At 39.2% G+C, this 16,661-nt stretch overlaps 1 protein-coding gene across 4 annotated transcripts in view; it reads left to right on the top strand.

The window, feature by feature from the left end:
- The first annotated feature begins 7,290 nt into the window (after positions 1-7,290).
- The window catches only part of ACE2 (angiotensin converting enzyme 2), a 46,054-nt gene continuing 36,683 nt past the window's right edge, over positions 7,291-16,661 (top strand). Inside the window, exons 1-3 of one of the 4 annotated variants that reach the window (XM_055376641.1) lie at positions 7,291-7,344; positions 8,869-8,998; positions 13,312-13,600. In XM_055376641.1, the coding sequence (XP_055232616.1) occupies positions 13,415-13,600 (186 nt within the window). In that variant the 5' untranslated portion in view covers positions 7,291-7,344; positions 8,869-8,998; positions 13,312-13,414. Of the gene's footprint in view, positions 7,345-8,868; positions 8,999-12,165; positions 12,369-13,014; positions 13,144-13,227; positions 13,601-16,661 lie in introns of those variants that run through there. The other 3 variants (XM_055376642.1, XM_019019204.3, XM_063702989.1) reach the window with 3 other exon arrangements.

The raw sequence follows: 16,661 nt of genomic DNA, 5'->3' as shown, positions 1-16,661 counted from the left end.
TGTCCTCTCTTATCTGGTTATTTCATATGTAGTCAGTAGGTAGAGACATCAGCATGATATTGGTACTAACATGGAAGCTCCCCTGAAGACTGAGGCAAAATTCATAAAGATGATCTAGGAAGGTCAAAAAAGCTTTGCACAATACCAACTACCAAATCCAGTGAAAAGGCTAAGCAGAGAAAGACACTCACTATGAGAGTTCCTCCAGGTATGTTCTCAAATTTCCAATTTTTATAATTGCTTCATGACTTCATCCTTGTAGAGGTTGCTCAGTCCTTGTTTGCCTTTCAACCAATGTTGAAAAACACTGGTAATCACCAAGATCTAAAAATAACATCTTGTAGCATGATGGCAATATCCAAATTTCAAGGCAACAGCGCCCCAATTCCTTTCTGCATTGAATCCAAATTAATATTTTTAAGACCTACCACATTTTGACTGTCCCCAGAAAAGATGCAAGGCTTCTCTAGAATTTGCACTGTGTAATTTCTAGGAACTGAACATATTTTGCAGCCAAAGAACACTCCTGATGGAATTGAAGACAAGTTGGTAAATCTTAGGAGGGTCTTTGGTGGCAAAGAATGAAGTAGGAGTAAAGCTCTTACACAACTTAGCTTCTAGTTTTTATATATTCATTGTGACATTATCATTGTGACATTACATCTCTGGCATCATCAAAAACCAAGGGATTTTTATTTAAAATATGATACACGATAAGACCTCAGAAAAGTTCTTATAATTTCAAGTGCATGTATTCATGTGGCATAAAATTGAAGCCTTTACCCTTTGACTTTTGACTTTCAGATTGGTCCTCTTTGAAGTTCAGATATTAAGCACCTGAAAATTTACAAAGTAACTTACGCATTCCCTATGTCTGTAATTTTTGGAAATGAGATGGTTCTATGACCTCTGATATCTTCCCCCACATCTCCCTCACTAACCACTTGCTTAGGTTCTATATACAGAGAAAACAAAGGAGTCCTTCAATCAAATAAACAATAGCATCCTTGGGCAGGGGACCAGTCTTATAGAATAATCTAGAGCAAAACTTCAAAGCCCCAATTAAGATCCCTTCTCTTACTATAGACCAGACCAGCAAGCTTCCCTCTGAGCCTCACCCGGGTCCTTCTACCTTTCCAGAGATCTGATGTCTCCAAAGTAGTTCCCAGCCTTGAAGCTTACAATTTCTCATGCACCACTGGTGTTAATAAGTTCTTATCTGGGACATTGTGTGTCATAGAGGAGCACAAATGGAAAGAGAATTTTATACTTTGTAGAATAATTATCATATATTCTGCCATGCCATTCTGTCTTTGCAATCATTATTTTTTTTCTCTCTCAGGACTTTTGGCATATTATTTTTATGATGTACTAATATAACAATTTGTTAACAGGAGTGGCATGTCTGAGAACTCCAAGTCATAATCATCTTATCCTAATTCTCTTGATACATTGTTTGGGAAAAAAATGCATCCACCATGGCTGCCAAAACAGCTTCTCGGTTTAGCCAGTATTCTGGCCTCTTTGCATGTGTCTGTGACTACTTGACTATCTCATCTTTGCTGAAGTTAATGGCTGGTTATTAGGACCACACTTAATAAATAGCAGCTCCTCAAGGAATGGCATGGCCTCTTGATAGCATTCTAACCTCTTGAGTTCAGAGCCCTCCAGATTGTGGAATAAATTAGCAATGCTAGAACTACCAGCCCTATGTTTTGCTGACCCACTTTAAAGAGCGTTTACATGTCCTGAATCTTGATCTACAATACTTATTTTTATAGGCCATTTTATATTTATATCCTAGAATACTATTATTTTATGGAATATTCCACTTTGATATCCCAATTAGAACAATATCCCACATCTCACCATCTAGGGATACTGATAACCACAACTATGGGAAAATCAGTTCTAGTTTATGGCAACAGATGGGCCAGCATTGGGTAGGAGTGAAGAATTAATGTCATATTAAAATAAAAAGTAGGTGAATAAATTTCAGAATACATTTTTATAAAATAAAAATTATTAATGAAACTAACTGGAGGGATTTCCATTGCTGTTACCTCATTCCTTGACACCCACTTTCAGTCATCAATGAGCTTTGGCATCATGGTAGTTGCAACATAAATATGGTTCTTTTCATACAGTGCTGGAGTGTCCTCATTTCTCTTGTTGCCTAAAACATTAATTGTGGGCTGAGATATCTGGCTCAGGGAAAAGACTAACCAGTGTTCAACACTTGGCTTGGCTACTTAGTAAATAATAGTATGACCTTGGGAGAAGCAGCAGTTTGATTGAGGTAAACTTCATTTATGCTCTCACCACCCCCGCTTTTTTTTCGAGATGGAGTCTCGCTCTGCCACCCAGGCTGGAGTCCAGTGGCACTATCTTGGCTCACTGTAACCTCCACCTCCTGGGTACAAGCGATTCTTCTGCCTCAGCCTCCTGAGTAGCTGGAACTACGGGCGCGCACCACCATGCCCGGCTAATTTTTGTATGTTTAGTAGAGACAGGGTTTCACCACATTGTCCAGGCTGGTCTCAAACTCCTGACCTCAGGTGATCCACCCTCCTCAGCCTCCCAAAGTGCTGGGATTACAGGCCTGAGCCACCGAGCCTGGGCCTTTCATTTTCTTCATCTATAAGAAAGTAGTAACAATACCATTTTTACAGGGTCATTTGGTGGATTCAGTGACAACACATGTAAGGCATTTAGCCCAATGCCTGACTTACAGTAATCATGCTGTTTTTCTCTCACGTCTTTTACCATAGTAACTTGAATCATAGCTTCCAAATCTCATTTTGTTCCAGAAAATTTTTCCACCTTTTTTTCAGTTGATTCTAATCTCTATCCATCACATTCTGTGGATGGGCGAAGAAACAGATGAAATATGCCATATGAAAATGAATTATGCTACACACAGGGTAGACAACTGAGCTTTCCCTCTTCTTCCTCCTTACTACTGAGTTGCTGAACAATGTCTGTATTCAATAAATATTTATTGTGTGTACCTATTATGCACCAGCCACTTTTCTAAGCAGCTGAAGATATAGCAGTGAACAAAATAGAGAAAAGTTCCTGCCCTCTTAGAGCTTATATTTTAGTGGGGAGAGACAGATAATAAAGGAATACATTAGTAAAGCATGTAATTATGAGTACAGTGTAGCAGATGGTGGTAAGTGTCATAAAAAAAATAAAGGATGGAAGTTGTATAAATAGTGCTACTATATGTGTATGTAGTGGTGATAGGGAGGATAAATTTTAATTAGTTGATTGGGTAGCTTGAGCTCTACTCCTTGACTCATTAAAAAAGAGAATCATAATATTTAAAAAAATTCAAGTCGTCAGATTGACAGGAGGCAAAAACAGTGTTTAGTAAAATTGGGACTTTATATCCTTGACCAGCATTCCTGGGACCAATGCTGGACTTAGTAAAAGTGGCTCTATTGAGTTATTGTTCTGTTAGTTCTCTGTGAGGTCTCTTCTTCCAACTTGATAGAAGGGACTCTACGAGTGAATAGGAAGGTTGAGGTTGGAGTCTGTAACTAACCTTGACCAAGCTCCACTGATGGCTCAGACCAGACAAATCCCTTAGAAGATGAGGAGGGAGGAATACAATGAGGTCTCCAAGATGAGCCTGCTAGACCTCAAGAAGAGAACTACTGTTGAACATTTCCAGTTGGATCAGAAAACATGACTCTTACACACAATCCATAGACTGAGGTGGAGGCCAGTAAAATAAAGGGGTATTCTAAGATATTTAGAGTCAATTAGGAAGCATTGACCAAAGTATAAAATTCTTCGGTCACCCTCAGACTCTAGCTGAGATGCCAGAGCTGGTTCCACAATAAGTCTTCTATGCCTTAAATGCCCACCAGTGTTGCAGCCTTGACCTGGATTCGGTCTAAGCCCTTGACTTTGACTATCTGTCATGTCAGCTGACTTTCCTGAACTGGCACCTTGCCTCAACTTAACCACCCTGTTCCTCTGAGATGTTTCTACTTTGCCATAAACCAGTGAGGACTACAATGCTCTGGCCAAGATCCTGAAACTCCCGTTTCTCCTTCCTGTTCATTCCACAGATGGCTTTTTTTTTTTTTTTGTCCTGGGATACATGTGCAGAACGTGCAGGTTTGTTACATAGGTGTATATATTCCATGGTGGTTTGCTGCACCTATCAACCCATTATCTAGTTTTTAAGGCCTGCATGCATTAGGTATTTGTCCTAATGCTCTCCCTCCCCTTACCCCCCACCTCCCGACAGACCCCAGTGTGTGATGCTCCCCTCCCTGTGTCCATGTGTTCTCATTGTTCAACTCCCACTTATGAGTGAGAACATGTGGTGCTTGTTTTTTTGTTCCTGTGTTAGTTTTCTGAGAATGATGGCTTCCAGCTTCATCCATGTCCCTGCAAAGGACATGAACTCATTCTTTTTTATGGCTGCATAGTATTCCATGGTATTTATGTGCCACATTTTCTTTATCTATTCTATCATTGTTGGGAATTTGGGTTGGTTCCAAGTCTTTGCTATTGTGAATAGTGCTGCAATAAACATACGTGTGCATGTGTCTTTATAGTAGAATGATTTATAATCCTCTGGGTATATACCCAGTAATGGGATTGCTGGGTCAAATGGTATTTCTTGTTCTAGATCCTTGAGGAATTGCCACACTGTCTTCCACAATGGTTGAACTAATTTACACTCCCACCAGCGTGTAAAAGCATTCCTATTTCTCCACAGCTTAGCCAGCATCTATTGTTTCCTGACTTTTTAATAACTGCCATTCTAACTGGTGTGAAATGGTATTGTATTGTGGTTTTGATTTGCATTTCTCTAATGACCAGTGATAATGAGCATTTTTTCATGATTGTTGGCCACATAAATGTCTTCTTTCGAGAAGTGTCTGTTCATATCCTTCGCCCACTTTTTGATGGGGTTGTTTGTTTTTTACTTGTAAATTTGTTTAAGTTCCTTGTAGATTCTGGATATTAGACCTTTGTCAGATGGATAGATTGCAAAAATTTTCTCCCATTCTGTAGATTGCGTGTTCACTCTGATGATGGTTTCTTTTGCTGTGCAGAAGCTCTTTAGTTTAATTAGTTCCCATTTGTTGAGCTGGGCATGGTGGCTCATGCTTGTAATCCCAGCACTTTGGTAGGCTGAGGTGGGTGGATCACCTGAGGTCAGGAGTTTGAGACCAGCCTGGCCAACATAGTGAAACCCCGTCTCTACTAAAAATATACAAAAAGTTAGCTGGGCATGGTGGTGGGCACCTGTAATCCCAGCTACTAGGGAGGCTGAGGCAGAAGAATCGCTTGAACCTGGGAGGCGGAGGTTGCAGTGAGTCGAGATCGAGTCATTGGACTCCAGCCTGGGCAACAGGAGTGAAACTCCATCTCAAAAAAAAAAAAAGATCCCATTTGTTAATTTTGGCTTTTGTTGCAATTGCTTTTGGTGTTTTAGTCATGAAATATTTTGCCATGCCTAAGTCCTGAATTGTACTGCCTAGTTTTTCTTCTAGGGTTTTTATGGTTTTGGGTTTTGCATTTAAGTCTTTAATCCATCTTGAGTTAATTTTTGTATAAGGTGTAAGGAAGGGGTCGGCTTTCTGTTTTCTGCATATGGCTAGTCAGTTTTCCCAGCACCGTTTATTAAATAGGGAATCCTTTCCCCATTGCTTGTTTTTGTCAGGTTTGTCAAAGATCAGATGGTTGTAGATGTGTGGTTTTATTTCTGAGGTCTCTGTTCACAGATGCCTCTTTTAAGAAGAGTTGTTTCAAGTAACTTTCCCCCACTATTTATCCTTCCAATTTCCTCCCTGAGGTCTAGACTTTAATACTTTTCAGTACACTGGGATTTTGAAGAGGTAAGATATTTTCTTTTTAGTTTTAGCTGAGAGACAATATTTGACTAACCATCTCTAGCTGACAATTCTCAAATTTATATCTCCATCCTTGACCTCTCTACCAAACTCCAGATTTGTATATCCAATTGCCTTCTCAACATCTACACTTAGGTTGCTAATAGATATCATAAACTTAACTAAACTTCCAGTCTTCCCTTTAAGCCTATTTTACCAGCAATCTTTCTCATCTAAATTGATGTTAATTTCATCCTTCTAGTTGTTCAATCCAAAAACCCTGGAGTGATCTTTGACTCTTTCTTTTATAGCCTACATCCAATTCACCAGCAAAGCTTGTTTGCTTTACTTTTAAAATGTATTAAAAATCCAATCACGTCTCATCAACTCTACTGTTACCACCAAGCCACCATTATATTTCATCTGGATTGTTGCAACAGCTTCCTCAGTGGTCTCTCTGACTGTAGTCTTGCCCCATATGTGGTTTGTTCTTCTTATAGTGGCCAGAGGGATTCCTTTTTTTTTTTTTTTTTGAGGCAGGGTCTCACTCCTGTCGCCCAGGCTGCAGTGCCATGGTGTGATCACGGCTCACTGCAGCCTCAACTTCCTGGTTTCACATGATGCTACCACCTCAGCCTCCCAAGTAGCTGGGGCTACAGGCACACACCACCACACCTGGCTAATTTTTTGTAGTTTTAGTAGAGACGGTGTTTCGCCATGTTGCCCAGGCTGGTCTTGAACTCTTGGGTTCAAGAGATCCTCCCGCCGTGGCCTCCCAAAGTGTTGGGATTACAGGTGTGAGCCACTGTGCCCGGCCCAGGATTTCTTTTAAATGTAAGTGATATCGTGTAACTCTTCTGTTCAAATTCTACCATGCATCCCATCTCACTTAGGATAAATGCTCATGTTTTGCTTCTAAAGTCTTAGATGTAAATTTATACTAGTGATTTCCTTGCTCTAGTGCTATCTGATATTTTGTACAGTATAGGTATCAAAATAAATTACGGTTACTGTGGCAAGCACTGTACTATCATAAATTCAGGCCAGTAACAATCAGTATAACCTTGGAATCCGATGTTTATTCTCACAAATTTGAACTCTGTCTATTGAAACTGTTTATCAATTTGGTTAATGAAGATTATCTTTGCTGTATCTTTAGTGTTTGAAATGTTTGTTTTCTGGTGCCGTAAAGAAATAGTATTTGAACATAGATCTATTTTTTTTAGTAAGGCTATTTTTATACTTTCTGTAAAAAGGGTCCACTTGCCAGTAGTTTTGTTACGAGAGTATACCGAACAAAGGAGATAGGGTTATTTATAACTTGACGCATCTACCCTACTGTTGTGTCTGGTTTTTATTGGCTGGAACGGGACCTCACATTTTGTATTTGTCTTGATTGGCTAGCAACTTAGAACTTTTTAAAAGAGGCAAAGGCAGAGGAGAACAAAGGAAGGAGGAAGTAACTTGAGGAATGTTGAGAAAGGTAAAAACCCCTTCAAATAAGGAATAGGAACAGGCTATGACCTAATGCTTGTTTGGAGCAGCATTAAGGATGCCAGGGCAAATATTTAGGTTAAATTGTGGGAGCTAAGAACATAAAGTACATTGATTTTTTTTTATTATGGCTAGCAGATATTTAAGAATGTTAGCACAGGTTTTTGAATGAATTTTGCTTCTAAGAGAAGCTATTATTTATTCCTAATTAGACAGGGAGGAAAGTCTTTGAAGAGGAACCTCTACTTTACTTTTTACATTTAGGAAAAAAGGGACTGCTATGCAACTAAAAATGTAAACAGGAAAGAGCTTTAGCTTTTCCTTTGGGCTGAAAGCCTAACTAGTTATTTATTTTCTATAAAGCACTTATAAATTCACTTTGTGTGATAAACGTGTGGTCAAAATCAATTGTACTGAATGCAAATAGTTCTTGACCATGCAAAGTTTTGAATTTCTCTATGCATTGTGTTCCTGATAGTCTTCCTTGTTCTGTCAGCAGTATTAATCAATAAGAAATTGAACAAAACATCCTTTCTTTTCTGATGTTTACCAAAGTTATCCACCCAACTTGGGGAACTGGAAGAGGTTTCTCCTATAGCTATTTGGCAACCTCAGCATTTGTGACTCAGTTGGAAGGATATAAAAAGTTGAACAGTAAGGGAAATATGGATTTCAAAGTCTATGTACTTTGCTCTAGCAGAATAAAGACCCACCCTCAGATTTCAGCCTATGAAAAGGGAGGTTTCTAGTTGAACTCCATGGTTATCTAGTTTCCATTTAGGTTTTAGCAGATAGCAGATCAGAAACAGGGAGGGGACTTGTGGAGAGCAGGGCTACTGAAAGTTGATACTGTGACTGTGAACTCAGAATGTGCAGAAACAGCAGAATTAATAGCAATAAAGCTGTTGAGTCATTTAATGTAAAGCCTTGAAGACATTGTCACATTATAGCTTAGCCAGTAAATATTATTTAAGATGATGACACTGAGTCATCTGAAATATAACCCTAAACTAATGTCCAGGCAGCATCGCGATCAGGATGGAATATATTGAAGAAAAATTTCTAACTAAAACGGTTTAAAAATGTATAACTGGTGTAATCAAACAGTACATTTTAATTTTGCTTATGGGGGCCTGCTTATTCTCAGAATATGACAGATTGATGAGGACTTATTAGACATGCATGAAGTTAGCAGATAACTGAACCCATGACTCTGTGGAGAGAAAAGGTCTCTTAAGCAATCTGGGATCAAAATGTAGCCCCATTGCCTATCAGTTGTGGAAGTTTGAATTAATCATGGGAACATTTGGTTTCCTTAATTATAAAATGGATCTCACTATTTCTACCTGTAAAGTTGTTGTGAAGAGTTTATATACAGGACCAGGTACAAAGCATATGCAACCAACAAATATAACATCTGTAAATATTGAGAGGGAGTCATTTACCTTTATGACTTTCCCCTTCTTTCTCAAGATAGCATGACAGACTCAAGTTTTCTCTTCTCTGTATGTAGGAAGTTTTATACCAGGACCTGACCATGATTGGGTGATGAAAGCACACTGAGAGGTTCTCCATGGCTGGGCTCGTGTAGACTACTGGCTGACTCCCCTTTCGTTTCATATATGACTCTACTCATTCCATTGGTGAGCTCCTCCATCCTGCTGTTTCAGCACAAACTAGCAGACTTCTCCTACAATGCAGGATCCTATAGTCCAAACAGACCTTTGAGTCAAACTCCCAGCCAATCTCTGTCTGCTGCAGTGTCTTTGAAAGATGACCTTGCAGATGGTTTGATTAAACATTCCAGTGTGGAAGTTCTCTAATTATTACACAGCTCCTTTCATTTTCTGTGGCTTTTATTACTAGGCTTACAGCATTACTCTCTGTGTTCTTATGTATTAATTCAAGTAATATGACATCCCTATGAAATGGATATAAAACTATCATTGGCTTTGAAATATATTAGGTGCAGGGAGGATATTACCTGCCTAAGGTCACACAGCTAACAAGTGGCAGAGTAAATCCACTATGCTAAGTCTTCTTCTAAATGACAGTACCATGATGGAAGAAAGCTGTCCACCCTGTCTTCTCTTCCATATCTAAACCATTCTCCAAATTATATTATTTTAGATCCATCTGCTCTCCTATTTATTTTCCTCTGGATGCTCTCTTGTGTGTCTCTAAAATTGTGGTTCACAGAAATGAATGTTATAATCTAGATTATTTTGTATCTAATGCTTATATTAACAAAGTCTAATATAGTATAAGATGTAATTATAGGCCCAGTACTTTTTACTGGGCCTCCTAGTTGGATCTTGAAGCTCATACTAAGCTTTTATTCAACCAGCTTGACTGGGCTGCTGCAGTAGCTCATTAACTAGCCTCCCTGCTTCCATCCTTACCCCTTTAGTGTCCATTCTCTAAGCAGCAGCCAAAGTGACCCTGCTAAAGCTTCTACTAGATCACTTCTCTGCTTGAAGCCTTCCAGTGTCTTCGCATGTTGCTGAGAGTAAAGCTGAAGTCTCACAGTTAATTGTCTTTAAGACCCCCCTGGTGTGACCCTAGCTTCTTCCTTGACTTCACCTCCCACCACTTTCCCCTGCACACTAAGCTCCAGTCACAAAGACCTCTGGTGTTCTTGAAATCTGCCTACATCCTTTACACTTGCTGCTCCCTCTCCCTAGGAAAACTTCTTCACCCAGAGATCCGCACAACTTTCATCACTTCTTTCGGGTCTTTGCTCAAACTTCACCTTCTCAGAGAGGCCCTACTTATAGAAAATCCCTCTCCCCACCCCATAATTCTCTATCCTCCATTTCTTGCTTATTATAAGTCATGACATTTATCACTATTTTTGTCTTCCCTAGTCTACTCTCACCTCATAAAATACAATATTTATTAGCTTACATTCAATATCTAGAATAGTGTTTGGCATATAGTAGGTATTCAATAAACAATGATTGAAGCAAGATTCTTGTTGTTTTGGACATGAATTGTTGTTTATCAGAGGACTGCCTAATCCTGTACTGTGTAATTGTTTCAGGGGACATTTGGATCTAGTCATAGCATTTTACATTTTGTTAAATCCCTTATTGAAAAGGAAGATACACTACGTCTTTGGATATATTTTTTTACTATTGTATTCTATCAGAGAGGAGATAGGGCAGGCAGCATCTGACTTATTCCTAGTGAATTCCTAATGGACCAGAGATATATTTTTCCAAGTGCAAATCACATTCTAAAAATTTTACTTTAGGCCAGGTGCGGTGGCTCACGCCTGTAATCCCAGCACTTTGGGAGGCCGAGGCGGGTGGATCACGAGGTCAGAAGATCGAGACCATCCTGGCTAACACAGTGAAACCCTGTCTCTACTAAAAATACAAAAATATTAGCTGCGCATGGTGGCGGGCACCTGTAGTCCCAGCTACTCGGGAGGCCGAGGCAGGAGAATGGCGTGAACCTGGGAGGCAGAGGTTGCAGTGAGCGGAGATCGTGCCACTGCACTCCAGCCTGGGCGACAAAGCGAGACTCTGTCTCAAAAAAAAAAATTTACTTTATAGCTTTACTAGGTGTTAAGGTCAAACTTCCCTTTACCATTATGAAATCCACCCCCTCCCCCAATCTTTTTGAAATATAGAACATCTTTCCTGCATCTTTGGTCTTCTAATTTTTTCTGATTCTCCAATTTTTCTCAAAGACAATACATTGCTTTAGACCAATTGTTTTTCTGGGTCTCATCCCCTGAGTCTTCAGTGAATTCTTTCCATTCTCGGAATGGGCTCAGAGAGAACGCTTCTGGGGAACTATCAGAACATTGATATCTTCTCAAAAAAGTGTGAACAAAAATTCCAATAATTCAGTCAGTGCTTGCAGTTGGCCATTCTGGGCTAGTTTTTCTACAGAATCACTGTAGACTATTCTCCCTTTTCCCTTGCTTCTCGAAGTTTCTTTTTCCACTAAACCCACGTGTTTCATTTAGGAACTTACCTGTGTAGAAATTTATTTCCGCTTTTATTACAGTAACATTTCAACCTTTTCTTCAGATACTCGTGTGCTGTCCTCTTTCTTGCCTGTTTTTTCTCCTATTGTGTGCAAGGAGTGAGTGGATCTAGGCTTCCTGGAATGTGGGGGGAGCTTTTCTGAAATTTCTGCACTGATTTTTTTTTTTTTACCCTCATCTCACTTTCATTTACAATTCTTTATTATTATTACGTATATTTGTGAGCTGCTTTACTTTTTAAAAGGAGAGTATATTTTGATTCACATCAAGGGAAGTAAGAGTCCACCTCTTTTTGATGCAGTGTAACTAAATCTGTCATCTTCACTGAGGCACAAGGCCCTCTGTCACATTTTATCTATGCCTCCACTATTGCTTTTAGACTGTTGACTACAAGTTAGTTAAGAGCCTATACTCTAGAATCAGAATACATAGATCCATGTTCTGATTCCATCATTTGTTAGCTGAGTGAGATATAGCAATTTACTTAAACTTAGTTTCATAATTCATAAAATGGTGATAAAATATTTGCCTATAGGTTTCTTGTGATGCTCAAATGAGATATTATAACACAAAGCACTTTGAATAGTTACTTATAATTGTTTTTTTCCTATTCTACAATAATATACACAACTTTGGAATAAGGAAAAGCAGCAGACATTTTTTTAAAGGCTTGATTATTGCAATGTCACCTGAACCTGGAAGACTTGTTTTTCTGGGTGAAGAAATATTTTCTCTGTGTCAAAGTTTCACAATCATCGTCAAGTAGGCCCTTGAACCCTGCCATTTAAAGTGCTCCTCTCTTTGATCTGTGGCACTCATACATACACTCTGGCAATGAGAACACTGAGCTCGCTTCTGAAATTTGACAAGACAACCACTAAAATCTCTTTGAATTCTATGTTGTTGTGATCCCATGGCTACAGAGGATCAGGAGTTGACATAGATACTCTTTGGATTTCATACCATGTGGAGGCTTTCTTACTTCCACGTGACCTTGACTGAGTTTTGAATAGGTAAGTGAAGGAGAAGGAGGCACTCAAAGAAGTCAGCCACAGAACCAGTGTGAGAAACAGGAAATGAGCTTTTTTAAGTTTTGCAAAGGCAGATCAGGAGAGTTGACCTGTGGAGTGGAGAGTAGTCATAATTTTAAAAAATGGCCATGGAAATTAAAACTGATCAGAAATGGCTGGGCACGGTGGCTCACGCCTGTAATCCTAGCACTTTGGGAGGCCGAGTTGGGCAGATCGCAAGGTCAGGAGATCGAGACCATCCTGGCTAACACGGTGAAACCCCGTCTCTATTAAAAATACAAAAAATTAGCTGGGCGTGGTGGCGGGCACCTGTAGTCCCAGCTACTCGGGAGGCTGAGGCAGGAGAATGGCGTGAACCTGGGAGGCAGAGCTTGCAGTGAGCCGAGATCGCACCACTGTGCTCCAGCCTGGGCGACAGACCGAGACTCAGTCTCAAAAAAAAAAAAAAAAAAAAACTGATCAGAAATATGAATTCCATAAAGACAAGGTCAAAGTCATGTATTTGGAAGGGAAAATGTTGCCCAAGTAGAGAGTTTCTGGGAATATGATCTTGAAATAAAAATAAATGTGAGATAACTGACTATTAATGAAATTGTCTGAAAACCATACAAACACCAACATTATCTTCATGATCCCTAGTTCTAGACCTCTTTGGTCACTGTAAAATTATAACATTTTCCTTGTATCTTTAACAGCTTTCTAGGAAAATATTAACCAAAAGTACCGGTTTTGATTTGGCCATAAAGTGACAGGAGAGGTAAGGTTCTCTAGGATTAAAGAATAACGTTTTCTTATTTGATTCACTTTAAAAAATTATTCTAAAATCTGTTACATATCTGTCCTCTCCAGGATGAACTTTATATTGGCTCAGCAGATTGTTTACTGTGTTCTTCTTCTTTTTCTTTTTTTGGTCTTTCCTGCTCAGCGCCCAACCCAAGTTCAAAGGCTGATAAGAGAGAAAATCTCATGAGGAGGTTTTAGTCTAGGGAAAGTCATTCCGTGGATGTGATCTTGGCTCACAGGGGACGATGTCAGGCTCTTCCTGGCTCCTTCTCAGCCTTGTTGCTGTAACTGCTGCTCAGTCCACCATTGAGGAACAGGCCAAGACATTTTTGGACAAGTTTAACCACGAAGCCGAAGACCTGTTCTATCAAAGTTCACTTGCTTCTTGGAATTATAACACCAATATTACTGAAGAGAATGTCCAAAACATGGTGAGTTCTCATGGCTCTATTGGGCTATTTGTTGCCTCTTAAAGATTAGATTACTGCCCATGAAACTGAAAAGGGAAATCAAAAAAATGCTCTGAGTTGTGAGATTGGATGTTTGCCTCCATATCCCTGATTTTGGAGTCCCAGATAACTAAACTTAATTGACCCTGGGGTTCATTCAGAAAATCGTTACAAAATAATTCACTGGTCTCAATCCAGATGCTTGGAAACAAGTGAATATTCTTTATAAAGTTACCACCGTAATTCTCATCACAGTCAGGATTTCAAAGCATTTCATGGAAATGCCATAAGTTATTGAGTTAATAATTTCCTTTAGCCTACAATATCAATAGTAATATCTAAAGATTCTCTACAAATGATATATTAACTGAAAAATGCAACTGGAGGCTTAGTGAAAGAACTAGTAATTAAGCTAATCAGGGCTTGGGTGAGGCTGGACTTGGGAATTCCTTTCCTGTTTGTCACAGACCTCCAAGGGACTCCAAAAGGTCACAGAATCCAGGCAGAGCCCTTCAAAACAAAAACAAAAACAAACAACAAAAAAACTATGATTAAACCAGTTCTGACAAATATCAGAATGCTCTGGGAAAGCCAGATGCTTTAACAAGTGCAAGGATTTAGGAATTTCTTCTCTCACAGATCCCAAAACAGTATCCTTAAGTGGTGATCCTTATGTCAAGCTGTGAGAATATATCTCAAAATAATAGAAGGCATCAAAACTTGATCAGTATAGTGTCATACAGCTGCTGATGTAGAAGTGTGGAGAGGTCCATCAGATAGAGATATGGAAAAAAAAGCTTGGTTAAAACAGGTTTCCAAAGCTCTCTCCCTTTCTCTGCCATTGTGGTATGTGTGGTTGACCATTTCTCATCATGTTTTCTTACAAGACTTTCAGGATCAAGCAATTCCTGGCCAAAAAACAAAAGCAAGGACACGTTATAGCTATTTCTTGGTGAGTTACCAGAAGCTGTGAAGAGAGAGCATGAGGCCCATACTTTTTTTTTTTTTTTTGAAGGGTCTCGCTCTGTTGCCTAGGCTGGAATGGAGTGGCATGATCATGATTCATTGCAGCTTGACCTCCTGGGCTCAAATGATCCTCTTGCATCATTTAACATTTTTTTTTGTAGAGATGAGATCTCACTTTGTCTCCCAGGCTGGTCTTGAACTCCTGGGCTCAAGCGATCCTCTTGCCTCAGGCTCCCAAAGTGCTGGGATGACAGGCATGAGCCACTGCACCTAGCCTACCACACTTACTCTTTGTGTGGTCTCTAGAGCTTCTTCAGCCCCCCTGCTGCCAGGTTCCCTAGGGTCTTGGGCATGCCCCATTTCTGAACCTATTCCTGTCTCCAGGGATAGAGTCACAGTGAACTCAGACCAGGGTAATTCTAAACTGCTATTCTGTATATACCCAAGGAAATTTCATCCCTGTCTGTAATGAGTCTGTCCCATGCCCCTTAATACACATGAACACCTACACACAGGTACAAGTCGGGAAGATCACTGTGCAGCAAATAAAATAAAATTCAGGGGCGAGCACTTTTTTTTTCCCCATGAGATAAAGTTAGGAAAAAATAAAAATGTTCATACAGGTTAAAAATTTTAAATGTTAAAATATTAAACCCCCAATCTAAAATAAAGAAAAAATAATTTCTTAAATCCTAAGCTTGAGTTATGGAATTCACATTCTTATAATTTACATTACCTATTTTGTTAAATGGAAGACTTTTTTTTTAAATATGCAAGTACCTGGGCATATTTAGAAAGTAACCAAGGCAGCTTTTGTCTTTGAACCCGATGCGGTTTTGACAGCTCTATCTGGAAATTGAGCCAGCATATGGGAGCCAAGGGTGAAAGTTTTCCTGGGAGATTTGGGCTCCAAGGTACTGGATAGATGCTAACGATTCCATTCAGTTTTCATTTTCTGTCTTCATGGAACTCTCACACCTACAGGGGAAGAAATGGTTTAGAGGTTACTAAAAGTATATAGCCTGGTTTAGGTGATAGTGAGCTATAGAAAAAGGGAAAATAAGTTGTCAATACTTTAAATCTCAAACAACTCCTTACAAAAGGATTTTAATAGTTTAAATACAATTATCACAAGTTGGGTAAAGACCACCAGACCTATGGCCTGATAAATCATGTATTTAATTTATGCATATAGTTAGGGCCAAAAAGAGCAGAGTATCTTTTTGAATGTTTTAAAATATAATCTAGGATTTTACGCCTACAGTCCTTGAAATTACAAAGGATCTCTTTCAAGTTGGGAATATGCTATCCATTGCAGTTACGGATGGGATTTAGGGAGTGTTTTAATTTCTTGTGGTTATCTCAAACAACGTGTTCCTTACTCCCAAAACTCCCTTGTATGGCTACAGAAACTGTTGCAGTTTTAGTTGCTTCTCTCCTGCCTTTGCCCAGAGGTAGTGTGGAATGCCACCAATTTTATCTGTAATGGTTCCTTTCAAGCCTGGGGCTATGTAAGCTGCTATATATGCTTCATTCCATTCATCATTCAGTCTAAATATAGCTATCAACCACTAAATTATCTGATAGGTATGCATGAACTGACTGATTCTTTGCATAACTACTAAGCTATCTGTTTTATTTAGGCTTGGGAGCCCTAGGGTAAGGATACGGAATAAATTGTAAATGATATTAAAAGAATAGCTTAGCAAGGAATAATACCTCCTCAGGGGCCAAAATGCAAGGCAACACAAAGTGATTTTTTTTGGTGATATAATTATAACACATGTAGGATGGTAGTGATAACTAAAATAAAATTGGATAGCCTCAAAATTCCTACATGTAGTATGATAAACAATGTTCTAAGACTGAGGCCTTTGGGAGGTAGTGAGTTATTTCCTATAGATGGAGAGTAAAATTATTCCTATAATTTGGTATGAAAGTTTTACCAGAAATTTTGCTTCACAGTAAATCATCTGGATTGGGTGAAACCAGGTAGGGATTGAGAAGTGAGTCAGGTGGGTTGCATAGATGAGTTTGTGCTGCAGACCAAACTCCTCTTCCCATAGCTCACTTCTTC

Source organism: Gorilla gorilla, chromosome X, assembly GCF_029281585.2.
Source record: "Gorilla gorilla gorilla isolate KB3781 chromosome X, NHGRI_mGorGor1-v2.1_pri, whole genome shotgun sequence".
Taxonomy (NCBI): Eukaryota; Metazoa; Chordata; class Mammalia; order Primates; family Hominidae; genus Gorilla; species Gorilla gorilla.
Note: the sequence above shows the minus strand (reverse complement) of the source record. Positions and strands in the feature narration are given on the sequence as shown.